The sequence below is a fragment of the Syngnathus acus genome, chromosome 23 (assembly GCF_901709675.1).
Source record: "Syngnathus acus chromosome 23, fSynAcu1.2, whole genome shotgun sequence".
NCBI classification, from domain to species: Eukaryota; Metazoa; Chordata; class Actinopteri; order Syngnathiformes; family Syngnathidae; genus Syngnathus; species Syngnathus acus.
Genome location: NC_051107.1, coordinates 1,726,932 through 1,753,944, shown reverse-complemented (window position 1 = coordinate 1,753,944; position 27,013 = coordinate 1,726,932). Strand labels below are relative to the sequence as shown.

General features: G+C 40.8%; 2 protein-coding genes across 4 annotated transcripts in view; one reads left to right on the top strand and one right to left on the bottom strand.

Annotated features, from left to right (window-relative positions):
• Positions 1 to 17,529, bottom strand: part of chchd3a (coiled-coil-helix-coiled-coil-helix domain containing 3a) — a 40,756-nt gene extending 23,227 nt beyond the window's left edge. For 2 of the 3 annotated variants that reach the window (XM_037243568.1, XM_037243569.1), the window contains exons 1-5: positions 17,301 to 17,529; positions 16,342 to 16,614; positions 16,032 to 16,122; positions 11,392 to 11,485; positions 5,621 to 5,801 (exon numbers count right to left, since the gene is read on the bottom strand). In XM_037243568.1, the coding sequence (XP_037099463.1) occupies positions 5,621 to 5,801; positions 11,392 to 11,485; positions 16,032 to 16,122; positions 16,342 to 16,614; positions 17,301 to 17,381 (720 nt within the window). In that variant the 5' untranslated portion in view covers positions 17,382 to 17,529. The remainder of the gene's footprint in view (positions 1 to 5,620; positions 5,802 to 11,391; positions 11,486 to 16,031; positions 16,123 to 16,341; positions 16,615 to 17,300) is intronic. The other variant, XM_037243570.1, reaches the window with a different exon arrangement.
• A 2,470-nt stretch (positions 17,530 to 19,999) lies between these two features.
• Positions 20,000 to 27,013, top strand: part of exoc4 (exocyst complex component 4) — a 59,664-nt gene continuing 52,650 nt past the window's right edge. The window contains exons 1-7 of the mRNA XM_037242952.1: positions 20,000 to 20,112; positions 20,508 to 20,697; positions 20,757 to 20,951; positions 22,555 to 22,748; positions 23,467 to 23,576; positions 25,383 to 25,483; positions 25,568 to 25,722. Of these exons, the coding sequence (XP_037098847.1) occupies positions 20,033 to 20,112; positions 20,508 to 20,697; positions 20,757 to 20,951; positions 22,555 to 22,748; positions 23,467 to 23,576; positions 25,383 to 25,483; positions 25,568 to 25,722 (1,025 nt within the window). The 5' untranslated portion in view covers positions 20,000 to 20,032. The remainder of the gene's footprint in view (positions 20,113 to 20,507; positions 20,698 to 20,756; positions 20,952 to 22,554; positions 22,749 to 23,466; positions 23,577 to 25,382; positions 25,484 to 25,567; positions 25,723 to 27,013) is intronic.

Sequence of the window (27,013 nt, the reverse complement as noted above, 5' to 3'; positions counted from 1 at the left end):
AAATAATGGATTACAGCGAAGTACAACAAGGCAAACAGAGACTGGCAGGGAGGACATCCATCTCAGGTAGACAGTTCCCCTACACTTTTCATGCCATCCAGTGACATTCTCACAAATGCAGGAATTTCTGTCCCACCGAATCTTGACTCTTTACTATTTAATTCATTTGACCTAGAGAATGCTAATGCTGGTATCTATGAGTCCTTCCTTAACCCAGATACAAATTACACTCCCTTAAAATCTGTTGAAATGTCATGTGAATATTTTTCTGAAGATATGTTTAACAAACTGTGCAATACTCCTCCTGGCCACTGCCAAACAAATGTATTCTCCACTGTCCACTTCAATGTACGGAGTATCTCTAAAAATTATGATGGTCTAAAAACCTATTTATCAACCTTAACACATTCTTTTTCAGTAATAGCTCTTACTGAAACTTGGATGGTTGATAATACATCTAGCTATCCTCTCTCTCACTACACTCCTATACATTCCTGTAGACCAAACAAGCAAGGTGGAGGAGTCTCACTGTATGTGATTGATAACTTAAATTTCTCTCCCAGAAAGGATTTAAGTGTCAATTTTGACATGACTGTAGTAGAATCTGTGTTTATAGAACTCTCCTCTTGCTCACTTATAAACAACAAAAATGTGATAATTGGATGTATATATAGACCACCAGACTCTGATAAAATCACCTTCAATGAAGCCCTCGACTCTACTCTAGAAATTATAAACAAAGAAAACAAATTATGTGTCTTACTTGGTGACTATAATATTAATTTGCTTGAATCTAAGCAGTCACATACAGCAGACTTCCTTAATACATTATATTCCAGAAACTTTTTCCCTCTTATCAACAAACCCTCCAGGATCACAAGCTCAACGGCCACTCTCATAGACAATATCCTATTTAATTCTCTAGACTACAAGATAACATCTGGCCTTTTGATCTGTGATGTATCCGACCATCTACCTGTCTTCCATCTCATCCACAATGATAGTAGTCCTGAAATCAAAGATCATATTGGAGATCAAATGAAATTCCGCAAATTTACTGAGAAAAACATGGTATCTTTTATATCTATCATCAGCTCTGTGTCATGGGATGAGGTTATCCTGTTGCAAGATGTCAACAAAGCCTATCACTCCCTTCTAACAATACTCACAAATGCATTAGAGTTCTCCTTTCCTTTAACTTCTAGTCGTAAAAATAACTCTAAGGGGAAACCATGGATAACGGATGAACTAAAAAAATCTTCACGTAAAAAAAATAAACTATATAGAAAATCTATTGCAAATCCCATCCCTATAAATATAGAAACATACAAGAAATATAAAAACAGATTTACAGCTTTACTAAGGAAAACCAAACAAACTTACTATGCTGATAAATTTACACAAGCCTCCGGTGACATCAAAACAACGTGGAATCTTATCAACCATTTATTACATCGCAAGAAATCAAAAACATCGACCCCAAATGAGATGCTGGGGAAGAATAGAGCTCATTCAAACCCAATAGATATTTCTAATGGTTTCAATGATTTCTTTGTAAATGTTGGCGCTACCTTGGCATCTAGCTTCTCAACCTCTGATACAAGCCCCTGTTGCCTTATTAAAGGGCAGTTTCCTTCACTCTCCATTCTTGACCCTCCTAGTGTTGAGGAAGTTTACAACATCGTCATGAGCTTGAAAAACTCGGCCCCTGGCCATGATGAGATCAGAAGCATACTTATTAAGAAAATTATTCATTCAATAATAATTCCACTAACACACATTTTCTCCTTATCTTTAAAATTTGGCATTGTACCCCAAGAATTAAAAATTGCTAAAGTCATTCCTATCTTCAAAGCTGGTGAGACTAATGAATATGGTAATTATCGACCTATATCCGTACTTCCTTGCTTCTCCAAGATTCTAGAAAAACTGGTTTACTCAAGATTGGCAAAGCACCTAGAAACAAACAATATTCTCTATAAACATCAATACGGTTTCCGCAAAAAGTTTTCTACTGAGCATGCACTGCTTCAGCTTGCCAACCACATCTCAACGGCTCTTGACAATAAGAAATTCGCTCTTGGTGTCTTTCTAGATTTAAGCAAAGCATTTGATACTGTCGACCATAAGATCCTCATCGCTAAGCTAGAGAGATATGGAGTGAACGATTCTGCCCTGAAATGGTTCACAAACTATCTCGCCAACAGAGAACAATATGTATATATAAATGGTTGTTCTTCCAACAGATCTAAAATACTATTTGGGGTCCCGCAGGGCTCAATATTGGGTCCTCTATTATTTTTGGTGTACATAAATGATTTTTCCATGTCTTGTTCAAATTTTCTTCCTTTGTTATTTGCGGATGATACCAATCTCATTGCCACCCACGAGGATTTTAATTTCCTCATTGCACGTGTGAATACTGAGTTGCACGCTGTTACAAAATGGTTCAAAATAAATAAGTTGTCACTCAATATAAACAAATGTAACTTCATGATCTTCTGCAATATAAATAAATCTTACCCCAAAGAACAGGCCAAAATTTACATAAATAATAACGAAATCCATCAAGTTACTAGCACTAAATTCCTAGGAGTTATAGTAGATAAACACTTAAACTGGTCTGAACACATTGATTTGGTTTGCAAAAGATCCATGAAAACGCTAGGTATCTTACGAAAAGTTTGTCCCTTGGTCCATCCGTCTGCTCATCTCACTCTGTATTATAGTTTCCTCTTTCCTTTACTCAATTACTGCAACATAGTCTGGGCAGCTACATATCCAACATACCTCAGCAAATTACTCATCATACAAAAGAAGTTCCTAAAAATGATCTCTTTTTCAAATAGATATGAACCATCGGCACCATTGTTTAGAAACTATTCATTACTGCCAATTGATAAAGTAAATATTCATCAAACCTGTCTACTCACCCATAAATATATATACAGGAAACACTGTCTTCCAGCCACTTTTCATAATTTCTTCGCATTTGTATCGGAATTACATTCTTATCCTACAAGACAGGGGGACAATCTCCACCCACCGTCCTGTCGAACATCACGCCATCAATACAATATCCATTTTAGAGGGCCCTCACTCTGGAATGAGCTACCAATCCATATTCGATCCATATCTTCACAGGTTGCTTTTAGAAAGCACCTGAAACACCACCTTCTCCACTCATGATCCTACCAGTCCAAAATTACTCCACCGCACTCAGCTGATCCATACTAAGAACATCAACTTAAACCACTATTTATACCCTGATTCTTCCTTGTTTTGTTATTTTCTGTTTGCAGTTCTTCTGCTTCCGCTCAGCTATTTTCTTACCTGGTGTTTTTTGATTGTTTCAACATCACTAAAGTGTCAAATTTTGTTTCTCTTGTTTCTCATTTTGTATAGTGTATTTGTTTATGTATGTATACGTTCACTTTCGTATATATGCATATATAAATATGACGATTTAATATTTAGCTAGTTATGCTTGTGTTTATTCATTGATGTTTATTCATTTATATATATATATATATATTATTATTATTTTTTTTCTTTCTTAAACACTTGAATAATATTTGATGTCACAGCACTTTGTTTGTTGTGCACTTTGATTATACAGGAGTGGAGCTCCTTACAAGCCCTAGGCTTCGTCTCCCTCCCTGCACTGTTATTTGTTATAATAATATGTGCTAAACAATAAACTAAACTAAACTAAAAAAAAAAACTTGTAAGGAACGTCTGAGTGGACGGAGCGTGGGAGAGAAAAACGAGGGTTGGAAAAAATAGACAGACAAAAGATAACACAAAAGGGTTTTTTTTCTACCCTTAATGTTCCCATCATCAGAGAAAGGAGGAAAAAAAGATTCTAAAGGATTTTTTTTCATACCACCAAGGGGCACCAATTCAAAACCCAGCAAGTCTACTTTAATACCGGGGAAATTAAATTGTCAGCATGTTATCAGCCCGGTCCAGTCGTCTGTGTCTGAAACGCGACAGCAAGAAACATGGAGATGCAAGGAAAGACGGGCGGGAAGGAAGTCCATCTATTGGAGACTACAATCTATGTCGGGTAGGGTGGGATTTTGCAACCAACACTTGATCTAGGGGGGGGAAAAAGTTTTATAACGTGATAGTGATCAACCCAATTATTCATCCTTAATAGTTTAGGGTTCACCTCATTGTGAGCCAATGTCAAAAGTGTGTCGATTTTCCAGGAACCTGATATTAAAGCCCCTCTTAAATGTGGGATACGTTTTTGACGATTGCAAAGCATTAAGAGTGGACATTTTGGACTAGCGCAGGTCGACTGAGCCGATGTTAAGAGCGTGGAAAGATTGATGACTTTGGCTTTGATTGAAAATTCTGCCTTAAGGTTAGAGCCTGTGTGTGACCAATGATGGATTGGCCACTGGACCAGTTTGGCTCAGCAAGGGCCTGATTCGTTGAAAATCAAAAAGGTAGGGCATGATGGAGGGTCCGTGACTTAATTAACAATGAAATGTGAAGAACAGAATACATAAATAGTCCGTGTTAATGTCCGGGGCAACATTATTTATGATTTTGAAAACTAATGCTTGGGGTTTATTTGTGTTTCTGCCAATTAACGTCTGTGCATGAGTGGCACAACACGTGTGAACCTTGACACGGAACTCGCCGAAACAACAGAACGGCGGGAAGCCGACAGGAGTGACTGACAAGCCGCAACCCTGCCTGCGCTCCTGTGACGTTTCAATTACGAGGAGCCGGACTCGCTCTTTGGAAGGAGTCGACTTGTCAGGGAGGAAGGGGAGTGACTGGTGGTGGCAGGCAAGGCCTTGAGGACATGCACTACCACTGAATGTACCACCCAAACTAGTTTTCTTGGTCTAATGCACATTGGGGCAAGTCAATACTTCCAACTTTGTAAGTCTTCTTTTGCAGCAGGCCAATTCCATATCGTTTTCCGTTCCTCTGAGTGGAACGTTCTCCATAAACATGTTTTTTTTTAGCCGCCTAACAGTCGTGGTACAAATCAGGTGCAATGAGATCCTGAATCAATGAGCTGAATTTAGATCCGACACGCCATTTGAACTCTTGCCGGCACGGCAGCGCTCCAGCATGCCTACAACTGTAATTGGCTCGGGCAGCGGCTGCAGAGGTTATGGCTATTATAGGTGAGCGTGGGGAGGCATAACTGTTCACATCATGGCTCTTATTGTGCGTGAAGTAGAGAAACAAATGCATGTGGTTGCAGGGGCTCATCGTGACCTGTATCTTAATGAGTTTGCCGGTGAAGGGGAGTAATCGATAGCACAGTCGAGAGCAACTACGACCGATGACAAATGTTTTCTGCCGCAATGAATGTGGAGAACGGGCCGATTCACATTCAATTAAAAAACACACGGAAATAGTCAGGCGTGCACTAAAAACACCTGATTAAATATTGAACCGCTTTTAAAGGAAGCAAGATTTACACGTCTTTTTGATTGACACAGAAATGCTTTCTCATCAAGAAATTGAGAAAATACATGAACCCCAAACACTAAATGCGCATCAGACTGTTTACAAGAAAAACCTCAAGGCCGTGACATCAGAGAGCAAGGCACGACCTGTCCATTTCCGAATACTACCGAGTACTCACATAGAGCCGAGTGCGGAGTTTTTCTTCTTCGGTGGCGATCCGTTCCGTGATGAGCGCCTGTTGGATGTTCTCTTCGGCCATGGCGCGTTCCGCCGAAAGAATACGGGACAGCTCGTCCTCCACGTGGCGCTTGGCCTCGGCCTGAGCTTGGGCTGATGCGCGGGACTTCTCGACCTCCAGCCTGTGGACGATTGATGACGTATTTGTTTTTCCATTCCAAAAGGGACGTTTTAGCAACCATGTTCTTCAAGTGCAGTGAAATGTTTGAGGTTACGTCAGCAAAATGATTTTAAAAAAGGTCACAAATGCAATTAGGGATCTAATTCACCCTGATAGTCACTTTCAAAATACGTCAGGAAAAACCCAATGTGCAAAAATCCACGTGAGTCTCCGAGTTTTGAAATGAATTTGTACTGTTTCCAAATCATTTGCACTCAAGTGTGCTTGTCAATATTGAGCGACTGGAAAACGCTGTTGCCTCCACAGCAGCATTAAGCTCCGTGCAGACACAAGACCACCATTTGAACCTTCGTCACTGAGCTCTCTTAGTTACCTAGCAACACGCTCCCTGTGCAGCGACAGTGCGCTTGATTGGAAAACAGGAGGAACGTCCCTGAAAACCTCTGAACAGCCTCCTTTGCTAGGAATCAAGTGGCGAGGTAAAATAAACACAAAAAAGACAAAAGCGAGTGCTTGGGCGAATTATGCCAGAGTGAAAAGAAAAGTCGGCGAAGATCCCAATAAACTTCAAGTCGAATCCTGAGAGATTGCAGACAGGTGAAGACTGACTTGTCGGAAAAATAGTTTCGAAAGAGTTTTGTTGAGAATGCGAGTAAAAACTGAAAAGTTATGGTTTGGTTGTTTATTCTAAACAAATAATAAAAAAACGGTTATAAAAGCCAACATATAGATTAAAAGACAAAATTAGGAAGGAGCCAGATGGACACTGAGGGCTTAGTGATAAGACACACAATTTGCAAGATGACAACATATAGGTCAGGTCGGATGACTTCACGTGTCCCTCGACCAGACAAAATGTCAGAGTACGTGCCGAACAGAAGGTGATGGGAGCCTCCCAAAATAACGCCGAGAGGAAGACAGAAAGAAGTGAATAGCGCCGACTTGACATGTTTGGCCCTGGAGGAAGCCCGGCAAAGACTGAGTGAGGAGTTGGAGGGAGAGAGATGGAGGGAGGCCAGCCATGTCCACTCCTACAGTCCACTGGGCCGCACACGTCAGCACACTCCATCCATCATAGGGTTCAGACTCCCACTCACTCACACAAACATCAACACACACTCACATACACACACAGGGGACGGTTCCTAATAGCCTTTTACATTCACCATTTCCCCCACAATCAAAGCTGGCTTTACTCGAAAAGTTGGAAAAAAAAAAGTCATGCACCCCTGAAATCATTGATAAACCTTTGGCATAAATAGACCAAACCATGTTCGAAATAAATGGAATAAAGAAAGCTTGGCAAAAGCAAAGTGTGTTTCCTCACACTTTCTCACAAGTGCTAAGCCAAGCAAAGACCGCTATCACTAGCTGGATGCTATCAGTCTGCCTTGCCTCTATTGCTTTCCAGCCATTATTGCACTCTCCCGGGGATATTGGACACATTTTTCATTTGGCTGTACAGGATTGACACCAGGTGGGGAAGAGAGAGGCGAGAAAGACGACGCTTCCTTCCAAAAAAAAAAGGGGGGGGTATCGAAAAAACCTTCTATGTAATGGAATGATTTTGGAGGACATGGCTGATGTTTGCCCTTGGACTGGAAGTGTGCAAAATGAAGTGGGTGACACTTTATTTCCAGGAATTCAATCAGGAATGTATGTTCCAAGTGAACAGCTTGCTTGGCACAGTTTGTTCTTATGGACTGAATGCATGCTGAGTTATGAATGTAAGCACTCAAGAGGGGGCAACACCAAACAGGAAGTCGTGTTTCCATGGCGTCTAGTTCTCAGGGAGTTTGGTGAGATACTAGTTGGTGGTTCAAGCCGATTGGTGTCCAAGCTCAGGATGATGGAATACTTCGATACTCATTGTTGTCATAAACAAGGGTCCAAGCGATGAGTTTTAGGATTGGCTCCGAGGAAGTTGGATAGAGAACAAGGAGGCTAAGAATTGTTTAGAGCGGTGGCAGCCAGGAGATGCTACAACTCTCTAACCCTGTCTAAATCACTCTCGCTGGATTTTGGCCTGTTTTACTGTTGCTTCTCCTCAAGTGGCTGTCATTGATTTTTGTGAACTGTGGGCCTGTTAAAACCTTTTGAGAGTCTTTTGTGATTAAAGGCTTTACTTGATTTGATTTCCTAGTTCGGTGCTTGGAAGTGAAGTGAAGCTTGACCTGATCATTTTTACAGACTGTACCATTCAACATGAGAGTGGACAAATTGTAAGAGAGACTCATAACAAATTTTAGATCTCTGAAATTGTTTTGGCTCCTCTTGTCAATCTTACACAAACTATTTAAAATAAACATGCTAAAAAACAAACTTATTACTTTGTATGGTTACTTTCAAATATTTTTAAGAATCGATTAGTCTCTCACTTAGTCTATCGAATAAACGGATCAAATTTCATTTGGCATTAAAGTGCATCACAAAACAATTTTCCCCATTTATTAGGTATAGTTTAGTGATAAAAACAAGTAAATAATTAAAAAATAGCACGCAAGAGGGATTAACATTGTACTCAACAAACCTTTTAAAGCTGATTGCGTTTCTGGTGAGGTTATTGTTTTCCGTAGTAAATAGCTGTCTTGTTTTGCTTCAACACAAAAGATAATCTGTTTGTTTTTATGAATGAATACAAACATTAATGAACAATTGTGGTCGAGGGGCTGACAGAGGATTTCTACCATTTTAAGGTCAAAAGAAATGGCTCACTATTTGATTATTAAAATAGTCACCGATTAAACGATTCATTTTCACAGTTCTATCTTCTATTTCTATCATATTTTTTCTGTCTTCCCAAATATGTAAGCTTCCATGAGATTCATCGCAACACTCCACCAGGCAAAATGGAGTCCACCAAAAGCACCCTGAAACAAAGGCATTTAGAGGCTCTATGCAATATTGATGTTGGGAATAATGTTGCTGAATGCTGCCCATGAATATTTGATGGCCCCGATGCGCTCTCTCCAACACGTATGCGCTGGCACATAAACACGGCACACCTGACTGTAAAAAGGGAGTTTAAAATTAAGCGGGGACAATGAACGGAGCTGATTAATTTAGAAATGTTGCCACATAAAAGCTGTTTTGTATTCTCCCGGCCACAAATCTAAAAAGATAACTGCGATGGTCTTAGGAAGTATGACTGTGGTAAATCAGAAACATATGGTGAGCTTATCTGGCCTGCTTGAATATGCAAAGTGGTGCGTAAACCTCACAAGAGGCTATCGCAGCAAAATGTAATAAAGACCACGTTGGGTTTGATTGCTTTGTTTGAAACATAATGTCCACATAGATGTCAGGATGAATTGTTGACAAAAGGACAGTTTGATGTAAGTGCGACAGCACTTCTGTCCGCCTCCTCCTATTTCTTTGGAGGTGTTCCGCTTCGGTGAGTCACGGGCAAATCTGTACCCTCCAGCTGCAGCTCCTTGCAAACAAATGAGTTAAGGACCACATTTAAATTGACTCCTCGCTCAGCCCTAAACTTCGCCTCCTTGCTCGAGCGTGCCGTGCGAAATGCAGATCTCAGGACTTCATTTATGGCTTGAAAGCTCCGCAGAACAAATAAAGACTTTTGCCTCTAAATTTACTTGATGCTAGTTGGACTCAATGGGGGAGTGGAGCTAACTTTTTTGCTACTCCGTTTTAACCTTATTTAAAACTTTGGTTCGACTTATTTTAGATTGCTTTTTCGTGTCGGAAATATTTTCACGGACCGGCCTTTAAAGTCCGGGGGGGTAAATACGACGAAATAAAATAATACGACTGGCATAAAAACAAATGTAAAGGAGATGGCGAGCTAGTGTCATGTTTGGCCTGGGGTTGTTTAGCTTTTTGTCCCTTGCGGACTACCGTAGTTTTTTTTCGTTTTCTTTGTAGACGCTACATTTATTTATAGATTTTTTCTGTGGGGCCCGGTACCGGTCCGCGGCCCGGTGGTTGGAGACCTCTGTTATAGACTTCAGTGTAGAGCTCAAAGTACCTTTATCAAAAATGAACCAGGTTTGATCTTCTACTCCCGGAAAAGTCTTAAGGCAACACACTGAACAGCTTGCTTCCAGAAATATTTATTGGGGTCCAACAATAATTGTTAAGGTTTTTTTTTGGATGGTGCAGAGGTGTACCGAGTTCCCACTGGGATCATATAAGGTACGAGGGCAGGAAATGTAGCCGGCTTGTGCTCTGGCCACAGGCTACTTATTCCGTAAATGGAATACAGTCGTTCAGTCTCTATACGGGTCCTCGAGGGCCGGTAACCTGCTTGGATTAAATGTGTCCCTTCGATCCTGATCATTTGAATCAGGTGTGTTGGAGGAGGGAGATATCTAAAACCAGCAGGGATACCAGCCCTCAAGGATCAAACTCTGAGAAACTGTGCATTTGTTATCTGATTTGAACCAGTATCACGCAGGTATCACATCTGTTCTAGTTTATACCGTTTTGTTTTTTTAAAACGTTTGTCAACTGAACCCAAACCGAACCGTGTCCCAAACCAAATTTTGATACCGAATAATCATGATTTTTAGCGTGCTGTTACATAGACCGACTTGTACAGTGATTTTTTTTTCCTCAAGAACTGCGGACTAATTTCAGTCCAGAGCGTTAGTGGCTTAAAAGTCAATTGACAGACCGGAAAAAAACCAACAACAAAAAACCAACAACCCACCCACAGATACATACAAGTGCAGTTGATGATTGCTTGTTCATGGCTGCATTTTCCACTTTCCTCACACGAGAAGCGAGGGCTTGAAAGCTGTCATGATGTCCATTAATTGCAAGGAGGGAGCAATTGTGAGGCACTTACTCCTTTTGAACAGATGTCAATAAATGAGCTGCAGGAAGCAGTTACATGTAAAATAAAAAGAGAACTGCAAAAAAAAAAAAACAAGAAAGAAAAATACCCATTTTCTCCTGAAGGAGGTGAATCAATAATCTCGCACTACCTCCTCCTGAATCAAGAGAGCTTGTGTTTTTGTGGGTCGCCATCATTATTGTTCCTTTACCCACATACAGAATCCGTTCTGCGCATCTCCATCTTTAGCTGGGCTAATGGATCGCCCGACTCTACATCCAGGAAATTACCTGAGGTTTAGCACCTTCCTTTCGCAGGCATGATTAATTGATCCGGAGAAGACGGCGAGAAGTGCTGATGCGCTTCGGGAAGGGAGACGGATTGAATACGCGGTGGGAATCGGAAGGAGACGGATGCCGATCTTTATGACTATTAATGAAAGTGAAGAAACGGCGGAAAATTTCCGGATAAAATCCTTTGACGAGTATGGACTGACTGACACCGGTGCAGAACCACAGATCGGGTGTTCCTAATATTTTGGTAAACATCCACAGTCACAACTACTACAAAGTATCGGATTTCATGACCGTATTTTTTTAACTATAAGGCGCTATAATTTTCTCAAAAATCAGCAGGTGTGCCTTATCGATGGATGTCGTATTGAAGTTGAATAAAGTCAGACTCATTTGCTGTCCTGGTTTGATTCCGTTAATGTGAAGTAATAATTAAAAAAAAAAAAAAAACACGGTTTAAAAAAAGTACGCCTAATTCTGTGTATATTTTTGGTTCTTACCAAGTCTGCAGTTCTTGCTCGGTCTTGACCCTCTGCTTCTGCAAGCCTTCGTACACCTCATCACTGATTCTTTTCTTCAGGGCTTCTTCATCAACTGAGCGGAAAAAAAAAAAAAAAAAAAGTTTGGAGCATCAGCAATAACGCAACTGAAGTGTTAAGGACGCTGGCAAAGACCTTGTACATTTCAAGGCGCCTCGCAAAACGCAGATACGGACGACATCTGCGTCCACATCCCTGCAACCTTAACTAGCTATATTCATGTCAGGGACATCACACGTGGACGCCTCTTGTGTCCTCGCCGCTCTATCTTGGCAGGTAATTAAGCATGAACGTAAAGATGGCAGCCAGTGACCGGGCCAAAACGTGCTCGGAAGACACAATACCACACGATGGCCCTGCACGGTGTGTGTCTGCGTGAGTGGAGATTACACTCACACTGCATTAGTTAGATGGGATAATCCCTATTGTCCGAGGCTATTATTACCTGGTAAAATGAAATAACAGCGGGGGCGGTCACAGGACACACAATCACACGCTTGCATAAAGACAATTTCCTTCAAGATGGAAAATGTTAATATGGTCTTTTTTGTAAATGTCGTGAAGGCAAATTGAATAGCAATAATAGAAACATGGCGGGCAATATATAATTGTAGGATTTTCAGGGCACGGAAAGTTTGGGTTTCTTGATTGTCGCGACTATGATTAAATAAATTTCAAATTTTTGTTATTTTTGGACGAATCCTACTAGATTAACACAAGAATAGAAGTAAGAATTTAACTTTAGGGTCAGACCGATACAGATTTTTTTTAGGCCGGTTTCAATTTTTGGTAGCAAAAAATACACTTTGATTACGGATTAATTTTCAGATTTTTATTTTTTTTTACAGACTGCAAAGTAAAAACAAAATTCAGTGGCCCTCAAATATACTGTACGTGGATATTTGCTCAAATAATTAATTCAGTTTGGAGGCATGATGCAGAATGCAGATCAACACTTCTATTTTTTCCTCATTAGCATTTATCTCTCCCACGACCTTCATATAAAATTCCCGCACACCTTTTCCAGCAGCTTTAACACCTCCCCTACCTCTCGCTTAACAATTCAACTTACCTGCTTAAGCACGACAAAGCTTCGACGGTAAACTTTCTGTCGCGCCGTAAAGCGGCGGCTAACGAGAGCGGAAAATATGATCCGCTCGGTACAATAAAGAGGTAGCGCGAATCAGGCGGAGACGCCGGCGGGGAAACATCCTTCATGCCTCAGCCGTCGTGTTTGACAACAGAAGAAGGCATCATTGATCAACAACATTACAACTCTATCAGGATCAACCACGCATCATTTACAGGGTAAATCTTAGAAATATAAGGCTCCCGGGGACGTGAGGTCTACAAACTAAATTTAAAAAAAACTAAATTAAATAACATATTAAATCGTAACAATAAAAAAATATTAAAATAAATGTAAATAATATCGATTTAAATTAAAAATATATTCAATTCAATTTCAATCAATTCAGACCTTTCATGTTGGTTTGATAGTTTAAAATCAGTGCGATGGTGACACCTGAAATGTCCACAAGGGGGCAACAGTGACTGGTATCGGTGACTGGTATCGGCAGCGAAAACTCAATACTTCGAAACAAGGCCGTTTTCAACCTGTTACTGATGTCTGATATCGGAAGAAGTCCTTCCCTACCTTTAAAGTTTTTAAAAAGAATTACCAATATTCATCTCGTGTTTCTTAACTCATTCACTACTAGCACAGTTAAAATGAATACGTCTATGGCAGTGAATGAGTTGAGAAAATGATCATGTTAATGATGTCTCATAACAATCAATCAATAATTGACGAAAAAAACGAAAAGAAAGAAAACTGATAAATAACACAATTTGAAACCGATTCTAAATCATTCAAAAAACAAAAAGTGTCTCCATTCTCAAGTGATGGCCTCCCTAGAAAATCACAATGTACTGGTGAGCTATTTTGTTAGCGCGGGTATATGTGAGTGACACCTGTACTCGACTTTCTAGTAAAAAAGGATTAAAAATTCAGCGTTGTCGCTCACCATCAAAAGCTGGCATAAGAAAGGGTGTGAAAAAATAGTTGGCCAGAATTGCTGGTGGGAGATAATAGATGAAGGCAAATTGCATTTCTCATCAGGGCTTTCATTAACCCCGGGACCTGCGTGGTGGGCATAATCTGTAACATTAACACTTCCTCACGATTCTATGGTGGAGTCGCCGGGCACCTTTCGCCACGCTCAAATCACAGTAAGTATTAAAAATATAAAATAAAATCTACCCTGAAGCATACAGGTGCCGTTTCAGTTTTTTTTTCCTCATCATTCCGAATCATCTTAACTGACAGCTCGGGCTTCTGCGAGATAACAAGAAACGTCAAGGGGAAAAAAGCGTCGAATTTCACACGTTCTACACTTCATCTTGGTACATTTGAGCAAGGCAGAACAGTGTCAGAAATGGCTATTAGTTCAATGTGGTGTGCGTGTCACATGAATATTTACAGCACGGTGGACAGAAAAGGTGTCGAGAGGTTCTTCACCTGAACGGAATCCGGACACGTTCCGACATAAGTCTTAGGGCAATTTTTCTTAACAAGACTTTAACTTCCAGAACTGTTTTGACTTATTTGAAAGTGGGCATTTGAGCTATTATTTTCTATTTTCTCCTGTTTATTTCGGGGAGTGGCTCTCAATATAAACATTTTTTAATAAGACTAATTTATTGAACAATAGAGATTTATTTTAAAGGTACGTTTGAGGTCATTTGGTTTGTTTTTGCCTCTTTTTGGCTCAATTTTCATTTGTTGTGTTTGGTGGGTGGACCGTTTTTTTTTTTTTAACAATACTAACTCTGAGAGATTTTCAATTATTCAAGCCCATTTTGTCTCTTAAAACTATTGTTATTGTGAGTTTGTTCTCAGTGATCATTCCTGGAGTTACATCATTTTTTCAACAAGGTTTTAACAAAATAAACTGATGGGGCATTGGAGGTTTTTTAAGGCACTTAAAACTATTGTTATTGAGGGTCAATTTTCATTCTTAGCATTTGATAGGCAGAGTCTTACAGCATTTATTCAATATATGAGAATTGAGTTATTTGAAAGAGGCATTTAAGTTTTTTTTTATTATTTTTGACTCTTAAAACTATTATTGAGGGTCTAGCTTGCATTTAATTCTAATATTTAAGTAAAGTGGTAATATGAACAGTGTCAGTGTAACCGTGCATTATAAAGCAGTTTACAATGGTACGTATAATCTTTTATCTAGGAACAAATGATGTATTTTAATGTTGGCCTTGATGATGGTAAAGTATATTTTGAGGTGAAACCTTTGAGGAACTACTCTCAGGGGTCAAGGTGCACACCTCAATAGTGATTTTTTTAATTTCATTTCCTTTTAATTTAAAAAAAATAAATTGTATTATCTACGGTGCCAAAGAGCATGCTTCAGTCTTTGATAACATTTATTTATTTAAAATTGTATTATCTACAGTGTCAAAGGGTGTCCCTCAAACCATGGTAATTTTCTTTTTAAAAACGCGCAACCCAAGAGTGTAAAACCTTTTATTGTAATCCACCGCTGTGCCGTCGCCGCCTCACCGAACGCACCAGACGCGTTTCAAAAACAAAGCACGCTATTGTTTATCTTTGAATCTGAAAAGCAATTAGCGCAAACAATGGAGGGACGCTTTAACCGGATAGTCGCCGGGAAAAAAAAGGATCTTTTGTTGAATATAAGAGAGTAAATTAAAATGTCTGATTGTGATTATTACGCGCTCAACAAACGGCCGAGTGGCTCGGATGAAATTCGGTGTCAACGAAGGGCAAAACTAAAACTGCGCATACGCATTTCGCTCCACCGCAAGCCTGCTGGCTTATTGTGCCAAACTGCAGAGGTGTCGTTTTAATCACTGGAGTCACTGTGGCGTGGCACAAGTTGGCCTTTTTTAATTAGCACGCTGATTGAGCACGGTAAAGGACGGGGCGGAGGGGGAGGGGGGTTCTGCCGGACGCCCACTCCGCACCCACACGCCTGTCAGTGCGTGCGTAATGAGCAACATTCAAATGTCCTCGGGAAAGCAAAATGACTGCGCAACTTTACTTTTAGAGCGAGAAGCTTTGTAAGCAGTCCGATTACACCTTGTTGGAATCATTATTATGCAGGTAATGACAGCAAAAATGGTCGCCTTGATCAGCTGTAATGAGCTACTAATTTATTAACATGACTCGGGGGAAAGAATTTATCATTTTATTAGCAATTGGAGGCTGACAATGACTCACAACAATGGAGACTAATTAAGAAGACAAAAAAAAACAACGTTAGGTGGCTTAAAGTAAACACCCACACAATAAACATGATTAAAATTCAAAATGTAGCCGCACGTAAAATTAATCCCCTGGACACTTCATCTTCGTAGAACCTCTAATTAACTTAACGAGGAGGCAGAATGAAATGAGTCATTATCGAAAATGATTCTACTTTTATAACGCGTGTATTAACTTTTGATTTGGTGAAATGATGACAAGTTTGTCTGCCAACCTCTGAGAGAACATGCGGCAATGTAGTACTTAATAAAGTGACACAGATTTAAAAATGGCGGCGTTATGTTAGGAAACTTACTTGCTGGTGCAACAGGAGGAGGAGATGGTGGTGGTGGTGGTGGTGGTGCTACGGGAGTGACCTTTGGGGCAGAAGATTCTGACTCCACAATCTGTTGAGGAGGAGGGGGAGGAGGAGGTGTGATCACTTGAGACTGTGGAGAAGTTGTTGGCAGGGCAGTGACAGCCTCAGAAAGAGGAAGGGTCGGAAGGAGGTTCGAGTCAGGAGACGGGAGGGCAGGTGAGGAGAGGCGTTCACTTAGCGGGGTTATAGTAGCAGGGAACGGAGCAGAAACAGGCGGATCAGGAGGAGAAGGGAAGGGTGTAGTTACCGGCTCGACAACAGGCGCAGGAGCAGGGGCCGGTTCAAAAGCAGGAGGCACAACTGCGGGCAAAGAGGAGGGCAGCACCATGTCAATGACGGTGGGTGCTTCTACCTGTTCGGGTTGAGGAGGAGGAGGTGGAGGTGGAGGAGGAGGTGCTATGGTGTCTGGCGGAGGAGGAAAGGAGGGGATGGGCTCAAATGGAGGAGGAGGAGGAGGTGGAGGCTGTAGACGAGAGGCCATAGAAGGTTCTCGCATTCGGTTGATGACGTTTTCCGAGAGCTGAAAAGAAACATTCAATAGAATTATTAAACAGTTCTTTTACCAAAGAACAATCTCAATGGTCTTATTTAAGGAAGCACAGCAATGACATGAACGGGATTTGTAAGTGACTCCTACCAACTCGTTAAGTCCTTTCTAATTGACTTGAAGCGGCTCCATCTATATTTACCACACACGCAAACTTTAGAAGCCTCTGTTTTGATTGAGCAACTTCTCTTCGGTAAACTTTGTGGTTGCATGGTTGGTGCAAAGGTATGTGTTGCTACTTCCACAAAAGTACAGATGTTTCACTTTACTAAAACAATTTTGCACCTTATACATGACGTAACGGTGCTCTGCGTCAGTCATTCATTCATTCCCACGTGGTCTGTGACATCAACGTCAACATTCCAATGACTTTTATATAGTCACACAACTTACTTGAACACATTCGTGCATGAAAAGAGGAAAGTTATTGTTAACACAATTGTTTTGAGAAACTTTATGTAGCTGGAAGTATTTGAGGACGAGTTTGTTTGAAAAGAATAGTGATCGATTTGACAACATCAATCCGAGCAATAATAGCAAAATATTAAGACTTCATTATTGCATCGCACTAATATTACAAAAACAATCACGGATCACGCCACGTTTTATTGACGTTTTGTGCCAGAGTGCAACATGCAAGTGTGCTGCTGTCAACCCACCCTGATGCCCTTCACCACTGTTACATTCTCGTTTTCGTCCGACTCAAATGACACGCGGCGGGTACTGTTGTTGGCTCCCATTCTCACACCGCAGCGATCGAATATATTAAATATCTACATGCACTAATAAACACTAATGTCGAGTTTAGTCTTAGCAGAGTTTAGAAGCGATTGGCGTTGCAATAGCCCACACGTTGTTGTTCCGGCTTCTCCAGTTGGACGTAGGCAAGAAAATCAATTGTGATTCGTTGATGTCTTTGCATTACGGATTTCTATTGGTTGTTTTGTCATGGATGGGGCGGAAGTCTTAAAGAAGCAGGCCCTTTCTTTTTGAAATAATATTCAATAATATAAACGTTGTTTTTTATTTTTAAATTATTATTAAATTATTATTATTATTTTATTTTAATAATAATTGCTACTTTTATGCGTTACAAAAATTGTATTAATTTATTTTGCATTACGTGAGGCATAGATTTCTGTAAATTATTCACGCTGGAAACAGCTTTATAATGTTTCATAATATAATTATAATTTTATTTTATTTTTTATCAGTAATATTTTATTTTATTTTTATTATTTTATTTTATTCAGGCTGAAATATACTACCCATTTGCTTTATTTTATTGAATAGACAGTTTTTCCAGCTGACAATAAGTGATAATAACAATCAAAGAAATACATATTGCAGGCAACTGTGAGGTAATTATGGAACAGGGCAGACAGTAGGTGAGAAGCAGGCATAGTATTGCCACAGATGACCTATTGTAATTTTCATCCAACACAACATATTGCTTGTGGCTTTGGAAAAATGCCCAGATTATTGTCAGCTTCACTTTCCACCAAGGAGCATATCTTTGTCCACTCAGTGCACAGGCACATCTGTTGTTTACTTTGCATGATGACTAATTTTGGTGGTTTATTTCTTTGCCTAAAAAAATGCTTGAAAATAAATATATAAATAAAAGTCTACTCGTGCTTCAAAAATGATTTAAAAATATATTTCTGGAGTATAAACATTGGGGACATTTTTACAATTTGATTGTGTTAGGTACAACAATAGCAGCTCCAAAATGAAAGATTACAGCTTTTGTTTGTTCCAGAAAGTCGAGCTGCCTTGCAAGATATCAAAGTATAACGCAAAATTTGATTTTACTTGAGTACAAAAGCTATCATTATGGATGACAGCTCATAACTCTTGTCGTCTAAACTCAATATATTATGAACAAAAAAAATTGTTTCTTAAAGTTAGAGGCTATACTTACATAAATCGGATCATAAAGACATTTTCAAGTATTTATGGTTGTTGGATACACATTATGTGATTTTAACTATACCAAATAGTGGATGCAATATGCTCTCATTTAAAACGCTTTATTAGTGTTTACACTGAAGTAAACACTTCTTTGTAGCAATGGACACTTTTTGTTTTTTCCTTCTCTCATATCTGCATTCTGAAGCCATTTAAATGTGTTTCATATATTATACTTTGCTATTTTGGCATCACATCTGAAAAGCAAATTTTCCCTCGCTATTATTTCTCCATGTGTCATTTGTCCTTGTTGTACGAACAAGCTCAACTTCATTGTGTTTGCCATTCTTCTGTTTGTCTGTTATCAATAATAAAAAAAAAGGGTTCTTGCACTCAAAGCACATTCCCTCCGGGGAGACCCTCATCGCAGAATCTATTATGATCACAGATTATATAATGAGTCACTGGAATATGCAGCAACGCCCCAGGGTGCTCCTCGAAAAGCCTTAAGCTCTACTGAACGCAGAGTTTATATAATAGATACACGACTGAATAACAACCTAATAAAAACAGTCTGCCGTGCGCCTCGCTAAGGTTCTTTGGTCATCTCTCATTTAATATTAATGCCAAAGCACCCAATATTCCAGACAACAAAGAACCACATTATTTATATCCAAACACATATTAACCTGAACAGCATGACCTTGACCCACTGTTATTGGGATTGAGAAGGTCAGGAGATTACGTGGACTGATGGGCAGAAGGCTTTGGCGATAAGAACTTTAAAAACCAGGACCACAAGAACTTGACTTCCTTTTTTTTTTTAGAAAAAAACTGTCAGTGTCCTCTCGTTTCTTAAGTGAGAAGAGACATAAAGATAGGCGACAATGTTATCTCGTCATTCCACCGGCACATCAATCACAGTCTAGACTGGTAAGAATCGACCACCTCCACCTCCACAATCAATGTCCTCTACCATTGTCACCGGTACAGCAAAGATTGTCAAAGATAAGACCAAGCAAAGCCCTGCCAAATCTAACCACTATGGATGCTTTAAATGAAAGAGGCTATTAACAAACTGACAAACACTTGCTTCTCTACTGGCTTTCTGTTTTTTCCCCCTCTCGTGAGAGAGATATGGATCGAACTTTCCAATAAAGGAGAAAGGGGGGGGGGGGGTCATGCTGTGATCTGTAGATTCCTGCGAAAATCAATATTGCATTAAAACACGTCTCTGGATGAAGGATTTAAAATGATCGAAGCGCAAGTTACAATACATTTTCTAATGAGATATAAATTAAACTGATTTTTTTTAAAATTTTATATCTATTTTAATTAAAACTTTTTTCTTTCTTTTTATGATTTATACTGTATTTTGCCCAAACCGTACAGTGACAAACATGAAGACTATTTGAACTACAACTCCCACAATCCCACGCGCTTCCGGCTTCCGGTGTTATCGTTGTAGCGGCTGACAAAGATGGCTACAGACGCAGGGCGATACAGGGGAGCTGTCAGCAAAAACAAAGACCCCTCTGGTCTCCTCATCTCTGTCATAAGGTATTGTGTGTCACATATTTTTATCTTATGAAGTTAAAAAATTGAGGAATGTATTTGAAGGATACTCGCGTTTATGGAAGGTCCGCTATGTTTTGTTGAAGCTCTTTTAGCATTGTCTTCCTGTGTAGCTCAGATAGATGTTTCGTTTTCATTTGCATGGAAAACATTTACAATTGTTTTAAATGGAGGGACAAAACATGTCTTACATCGTAACTATATGTACATATATAGTTTTTTGTCTTTGTCCTCTGTTAAATCCCGTTATAATACAATATCTGTCTGCCATATTCTGTGTTATAAAATCCTACAATGTTTGTTTGGAGTACTATTACGTTTGAGACATATACCAATAAAGATTGTGTGTCTGAATATGTGGAATCTTTCCATCCATCTAGGACTTTGTCCAGCAGCGATGACGTCCAGGACAGAGAGACAGAAAAGGGTCGTCTTGAGGAGGCCTTTGAGACATGCGACCGTGACCTGGACCAGCTTATCATCCAGCACTACGCCGAGCTCACCACCGCCATCCGGACATACCAGAGCATCACCGAACGCATCACCACCTCTCGCAACAAGATCAAGCAGGTAGGAAAGGTGTCAAGTTGATTGCCGTGGCGCCGCTGACGTCCCCATCTCACGCACAGGTGAAGGAGAACCTCCTGTCTTGTAAGATGCTGCTCCACTGCAAGCGGGACGAGCTGAGGAAGCTGTGGATCGAGGGCATCGAGCACAAGCATGTCCTGCAGCTCTTGGATGAGATTGAGAGTATCAAGCAGGTGCCGCAACGCCTTGAGGCTTACATGGCCAGTAAACATTACCTCCATGCCACGGACATGCTGGTAAGTAGAGAAAGATTCTGTGGCTTTAACTTTAAAAAAGACTATAAGCTGCTAAGAATCACTCAGAAATTAAATAATAATTATGGACGTTTACTACCACTTTTTTTCAAACCAATACCTGTAGGACTATTCAATTCTTAGGTAGTCACTGAGACCGATACCAAGCACTGATACTTGCCCATTCCTTATAATAATAAAATCTTGGATAGCTTTGTTAGGCACATTTTTACAAATTTTCATATGAATGATGTTTTTAAATATTGGGAAATATTTTGTCATTACATATATATTTGTTTTTTATTTTAGCAACTGAAACCCCTTGTGACTTTTGTTTGCACTTGTACGCACGCAAACATGTTTATTTTTGTCACGCCTCAAAAGTTTATTCCCTACATCCTCTCATGGCACCAAAGAACCAATTTGTAACCTAAAAGCTGTTTGTGCTTTTCAGGTGTGCCTGCATTCCGTTTGTTGCACATTTTGACACAGCAGACTGTGATGTGTCTTTCCCTTCTCCCGTTCTCCCATGCATCCTTCCTTTCGACATTGGAAATAATTAGTCTACCCGAATAAATTTATCTACAGGAGGGAGGGGCGGGTGGGGAGAAGTGGGACGATGGCGGGCACAAAAGAAGCGTGAAAATCCGCTTTGGCGCCGGCGGAACGCAGCGGCACTTCCTTCCAACCTGCGCCGGCTCAGCCGCTTTGACGCGTTTTGAAAAGGAGTCGAGAGTTCAAAGTCAGTCGGACTTTGATTTCATTGATCTGGAATGTTAGAAAAGAGTCGGTGCCAAGGTAAAAAGACCTCTATACTTCCAAATATTCATGAGTCACAGATATAATTTCCTTCCTTGGTCTTACCTCCAAAGAGGTGGATTAACTGCAAATAAAATTGTGTGTGTGTGTGTTTGAGTGAGGTTTATCTCTTAGGGTTGTCAATTAGAATTCAGGCTGTGTTCTCTCCTCTTCTGAACGGCGGTCCTAAGCCCCGTGGTGCTGGATGAAAAAAACTCCTTCTCTTCCTTCTTTTTAATATATTGTTTTCCAAGATATGAATTTTACTTTTCTAAACTTTTATTCAAGGGTAAATCTGTGTTACTCTTGCGCAATCCTACAGAGATAATAAATACATTCATTTAAAGCTATGAGGCTCCTCCCACTTTTGTAAATATCTCATATACAAATATTGTTAATTTCCTAATACAGGTAGTTTTTTCTTTATGAACGGTTGACGTACAAACAAAGCACTGGCGGAGCTAGAGGCGGGGCTGCGGGGCACTGCCTCCCCCTAAAATGTGCTTGGACCCCCCTCCCCGTCTGCCAGATGCGCATATATATTAAAAGTTTTTTTCTGAATAATTTCTATTTAATTAAAAATATAATTTAAAAAAAAAGATGAGGTAAGTCGTAATAGTCATTTCACAGTCACACTAGTTGAATTTTCAACTAAAATGTCACTGAATCGATTTCAAGTTAATAAATCGTTGAGTATGGTAGTTCTTTATCAACTTTGTTTCAAAACATACTTTTGGGTCATTTTAAGATGAGTCAGATGATTCTGAACACAATCAAATGCTTCCAACGTCTCCCCCATCTTGTTCAGGTATCGGCCGTGGAGTCGCTGGAGGGCCCCCTGCTGCAGGTGGAGGGTCTGGGCGACCTGCGCCTGGAGCTTCACAGTAAGAAGCTCAACATCCACCTGGTGCTCATCGACGAGCTCCATCGTCACCTCTACATCAAGTCCACCAGTCGTCTGGGACACAAGAACAAGGACAAAAACACAGCGCGCCTTCTAGGGTAATAATCCATATTGTTTTCTTCTACTTTTACCAGTTCACTTTGTGCAGTTTGGGCCTTTTAAAGTTTCATTAGTACCCCAGACAATATGATTGCGCAATCATAGCAATGCATCTTCCTTCCTACATTATTTTGTGTGTGTCAAAACGTATCTTTGTGTGGTGCTTTTATTATAAGTTCAAACGAGTGCCAGTTGCCAATTATTTCCTATAGGGACACCAGTCCAATTACTGACACACCAAAAAATATATATTTTCCCAAGGAATGCCCTCTAGATGACTGTTCCATACACAGCGGTAAAACATATTAGGGCTAATGCAGCACAGCGACTTTGTTTTGTTTACGCATTTCAGCCATAGCGTGCGTGGGCGCAGTAATTACAGTGCCAGCGAGGTACAGTGATTTATTACAAAGGGTCAGTCAGTGACAAGCGCCGGTGTCCCCTAACAACAAACCCGGCCGTCATACAACCGCGCCCACTTAGCCAGCCGGCACTGTGTTTACACCGGGTGGACTTTAAAGGGCCTAAATTGCTCCCACCTCCAGCTTAAGGTGTGATAAGTAGCTCATTGGGAGGCAGTCGCCAGTCCCCACACAGGTGCAAGGCATCGGGGTTAAACAGTCGATTGACGCTGTTAGCAAAAGGGCTAACGGCCGGGTGGGATTGTTTTGGCCGCTAATGCGCTGCTTCCTGTTTGAGACATTTTGTGCTCTTTAGCTCTGGGGGTAAAGACGCGTCTCCCATGCCGGCGTTGGACGTCAGCAGCCTTTCCACCCCGCGGAAGCTTCTGGATTCGTCGCAGTTCAGCACGCCGGGATCAAGCAGTGGTGAATATGCGTTCATATGCAGAACAATTTGGATGTATTGATTTCCTAAATATAATATATAATGTTTGTGGAATTTAATTAAGCAGTAAAATCCAAACGGCTGCCATTTTGTCTGTTCTAATATCACAAACCCCAAAGCAGGTGAGTCTTGATTGGCTGTTACCTGACTCCATTTTCAGTCAACATCAAATGGCAAAATGGCCGCCCCCTCAGATGGACTTTGCTGCTTAATTCAAACTCCTCAAATGTAATATTAATATGTAATAACATGTAAGTAGGTGCGCAAAGATCATAATATTGTAATACAATTTTAGACTTGACTTCCCCTTTAATTGTTCTGCCCGACCACTCACACTATATAAAAAGTGACCTGCTCAGTGCAGTTTGTGAGCATGCTGATATTAATGCTAATGGCGTCATTAGCATCTCCATTGCATGTCATTATGGGTTTGCGTTAGCAGCCCGAGTACACTATTAAAACATGCAAAGTTTGCCTCATTTCACACCGCACGTTTGTCACAACACGCTTCAGCCACCGCCGCCACCGTAGTGTGCGTTTCCCTCGCCGACATCATAATCATCTTGTCCGCCTTTATCTGCGTAGTTTGTCATCCGCCGTCGCTGTCATCGCAGTGGGGGGGGGGATAGCGATGGCGGCGCCGGTAGTGTTGGTGGGCGGCAAGCATTTGTAACGCTTAAACCGGAACCACAAGAACAAAAATGAGAATTTAATGAAAAAAACGTCGGGAGCAATAAGTTCGTGTCATGCATGCTTGGGTTTTTATGAGTTTCTCTGTGCATAGTTTTTAGTAACAAACATTTTGTGCATCTCATTATTAGCTTGTTTGTTTTTCTCGCAGTTCTATGCATTGTTTATTCATACGGGAATTTTTTTTTCCATGCTTCATTTTGTTTTCATCACCATGACAACCGGCAAGTGGCGCGAGGTTGTTGCAACTAGCTTCGGCTTCTACTTTGAAACAGAGTCGCTCGAAAGAGGCTTTGGATGTTCCTCCAGCCAAGCTGCTGAGTCACAATGTGGAGATAATAGGTTTAAAAAAAAAAAAAAAAAAAAAAAAGGCAACATTGTGACCAAGTCATCCATCTAAGAAAATAGCACACTGGCCATGAGCTCACATCCGCACAATTTCCCGCTAATAAATACATTTTTATTCGGCACGGTCACCCCTGCAGGGCAAAGCGGTAAAAGCTACACCCGCAAATTTGTCCAAATTATTCAAAGAAACCGACAATTAGCAGGCCCGCAGGCGATAAAGTGCCTGCACTAATAGCTGCGGTTCACGGCGCAGCAGCCCGCCTCCATCAGTGGCTTAAGCGCGCCGTTTTGCCTAATAGCATTAGAGCACCTCATTTGCAGCTAGTAATTGTCATAATTATTACAAAAAACTACGACTGAAACGGGGAGAAGAGGCAAACGCGACCCAAAGTACATTAACTTGCCATAAACATTAACTCCCCCTAACGTGCTCTGACGGGAAATCGGGACCATCTCATCTCGTGAAAATCGGAGTCTGGCTAATTTGGCAAAGTCGTATACTATTTTTACGTGTCGACTTTGGTGTATTGCGTTATTAAGAAGCTTTCTCCTCTGTTTTGCCGGGTCCCTCTTATTCTATAAAAGCCTCGAGATCCACTTTCTTGTGATTTAACACATCGAATAGGAACGCAATTTCATCTCAGAGGCTCGTATCTTTTTATACAGGAGATCAAAGGCAACCGTAGGGATTTTCTTTTCTTGCTGTTTAAAAATAATCATGTCTTAAGCTACGTGGGTTTCCCCTCCAGTGCGTGACTTTCAACAAGACGTGCGGGAGTCGAACCAATTAGACCTCCCTGAGGTGGACCCGGAGGAGAACAGCGCAGAGTTCATGGGCATCCTGATAAAGGTACACGCGAGGAACATGACAGGATCGACCTGTTTGATTGCTCTGTAACCTACAATAAACTTTCACCGTGGTTCCTCCTGTCAGGCTCTGGCCAAGCTGAAGAAAATCCCAGAGACCATTAAAGCGATTATGGAACGGCTGGAGCCGGAGCTGAAGCAGATAGTGAAGAGGTCCACCACGCAGATTGCAGACCATGCCTATCAGAGAGGGGAGAACCTTGCTCAGGAGACACAACCGAGGTACGATTTTCTTTGGTCAATTTTGTACAGTGTGTGTTTTTTGCGGCAATCTTTGACAATCATAATTTTTGCGATTCAACAAAAAAACAATATTGATATTGTAAATGGAGCACATCTGTAGATGTTCGGTGCTCATCAATTTTTCATCGGACTGTAAAAAAATAAATAAATAAAATCCCTCAGTGGCATTGTTTGTGTGACACCAATGCTACATGATTGCTTTTGCGTCCGATATTTCCGAATCAGTCAGACGCTCGTCCAAATGTGAAACAACGCAAAAGGCCATCGTTGAAGTCCTACCTGTCATGAAGCTTGCCAACAACTACTTTAAACCTTGACAAGTCACAGTTTAACACAACCGGCCAGTCTCCCACCTGCTGCTAACGGACGACATCTTAAAAGCGCGCACGTTTCTTCTCGCTCGGCCTACCGCGGGTCTCAGTCCAGTGATCCTGGACCGCTTAAGAGCAGCGTCTCACCTCTTGTCAAGGTTGCTCTCCAGCGGGCCCGTCTGCCTCCGACTCTTCTTGTTTTCTGCTCGATCCCATCCGACCTCGGAATGCATTAGGCCGCCCCCGTCGGTCTGCGAGTGCGTGAGTGCTTAACACCGCGTTTGCACGTGCGCCGCTTTGTCTGCAAACGCATTCCAATTCCTCCACACGCTCGCTTCCATTTAAAGTCAAGTCGGGTTGCCATGGAAACTCCATCCGGTGTACCACTCGTCGCGGGGAACAATGGTGTTGTTATTGCACTCTCTGTTTTACAGCTGTTACAAAGATACTTGCTTCAGATCCCAAGGTATGAGTTAAAATAGACAATTGGACCATTGAGTGTGATTGTCATGATCACGTGAAGAATTCTTTCATTGGTTGACGCAATGGCACACAACACTGGACTAGAAAAATTTTAAAGTAGGCCTGGTAATGTATCCTGTGGTCCCCCCTAGCTTGTTTTTGAATGTCTTGTCCTTGCAGTGAAAGCAAAAAGTCTGTTTGAAAGCATTAGCACTTGTGGCTAATTCCTGTTTAGTAGGTCAGATTCAAGGAAGCGTGCAACTGCTAATGTGGAGTTCAATTTTTTTAGGTACTCGCGAGTACGTTCAAACGTATTGCTACAATTTTTGACTGGTCAATACGTTTGAACAAAGTCGCAAATACATTTGAACGTACTCACAAGTACGTTCGAACGTACTCGCAAATGTATTCGATTGTAGTTGTAAGCTAAATGCTAAACGTAGCATTTTTCCCCCATAATGCTTTAAGTTATTGACTACTAAAATTGACTTTAAATT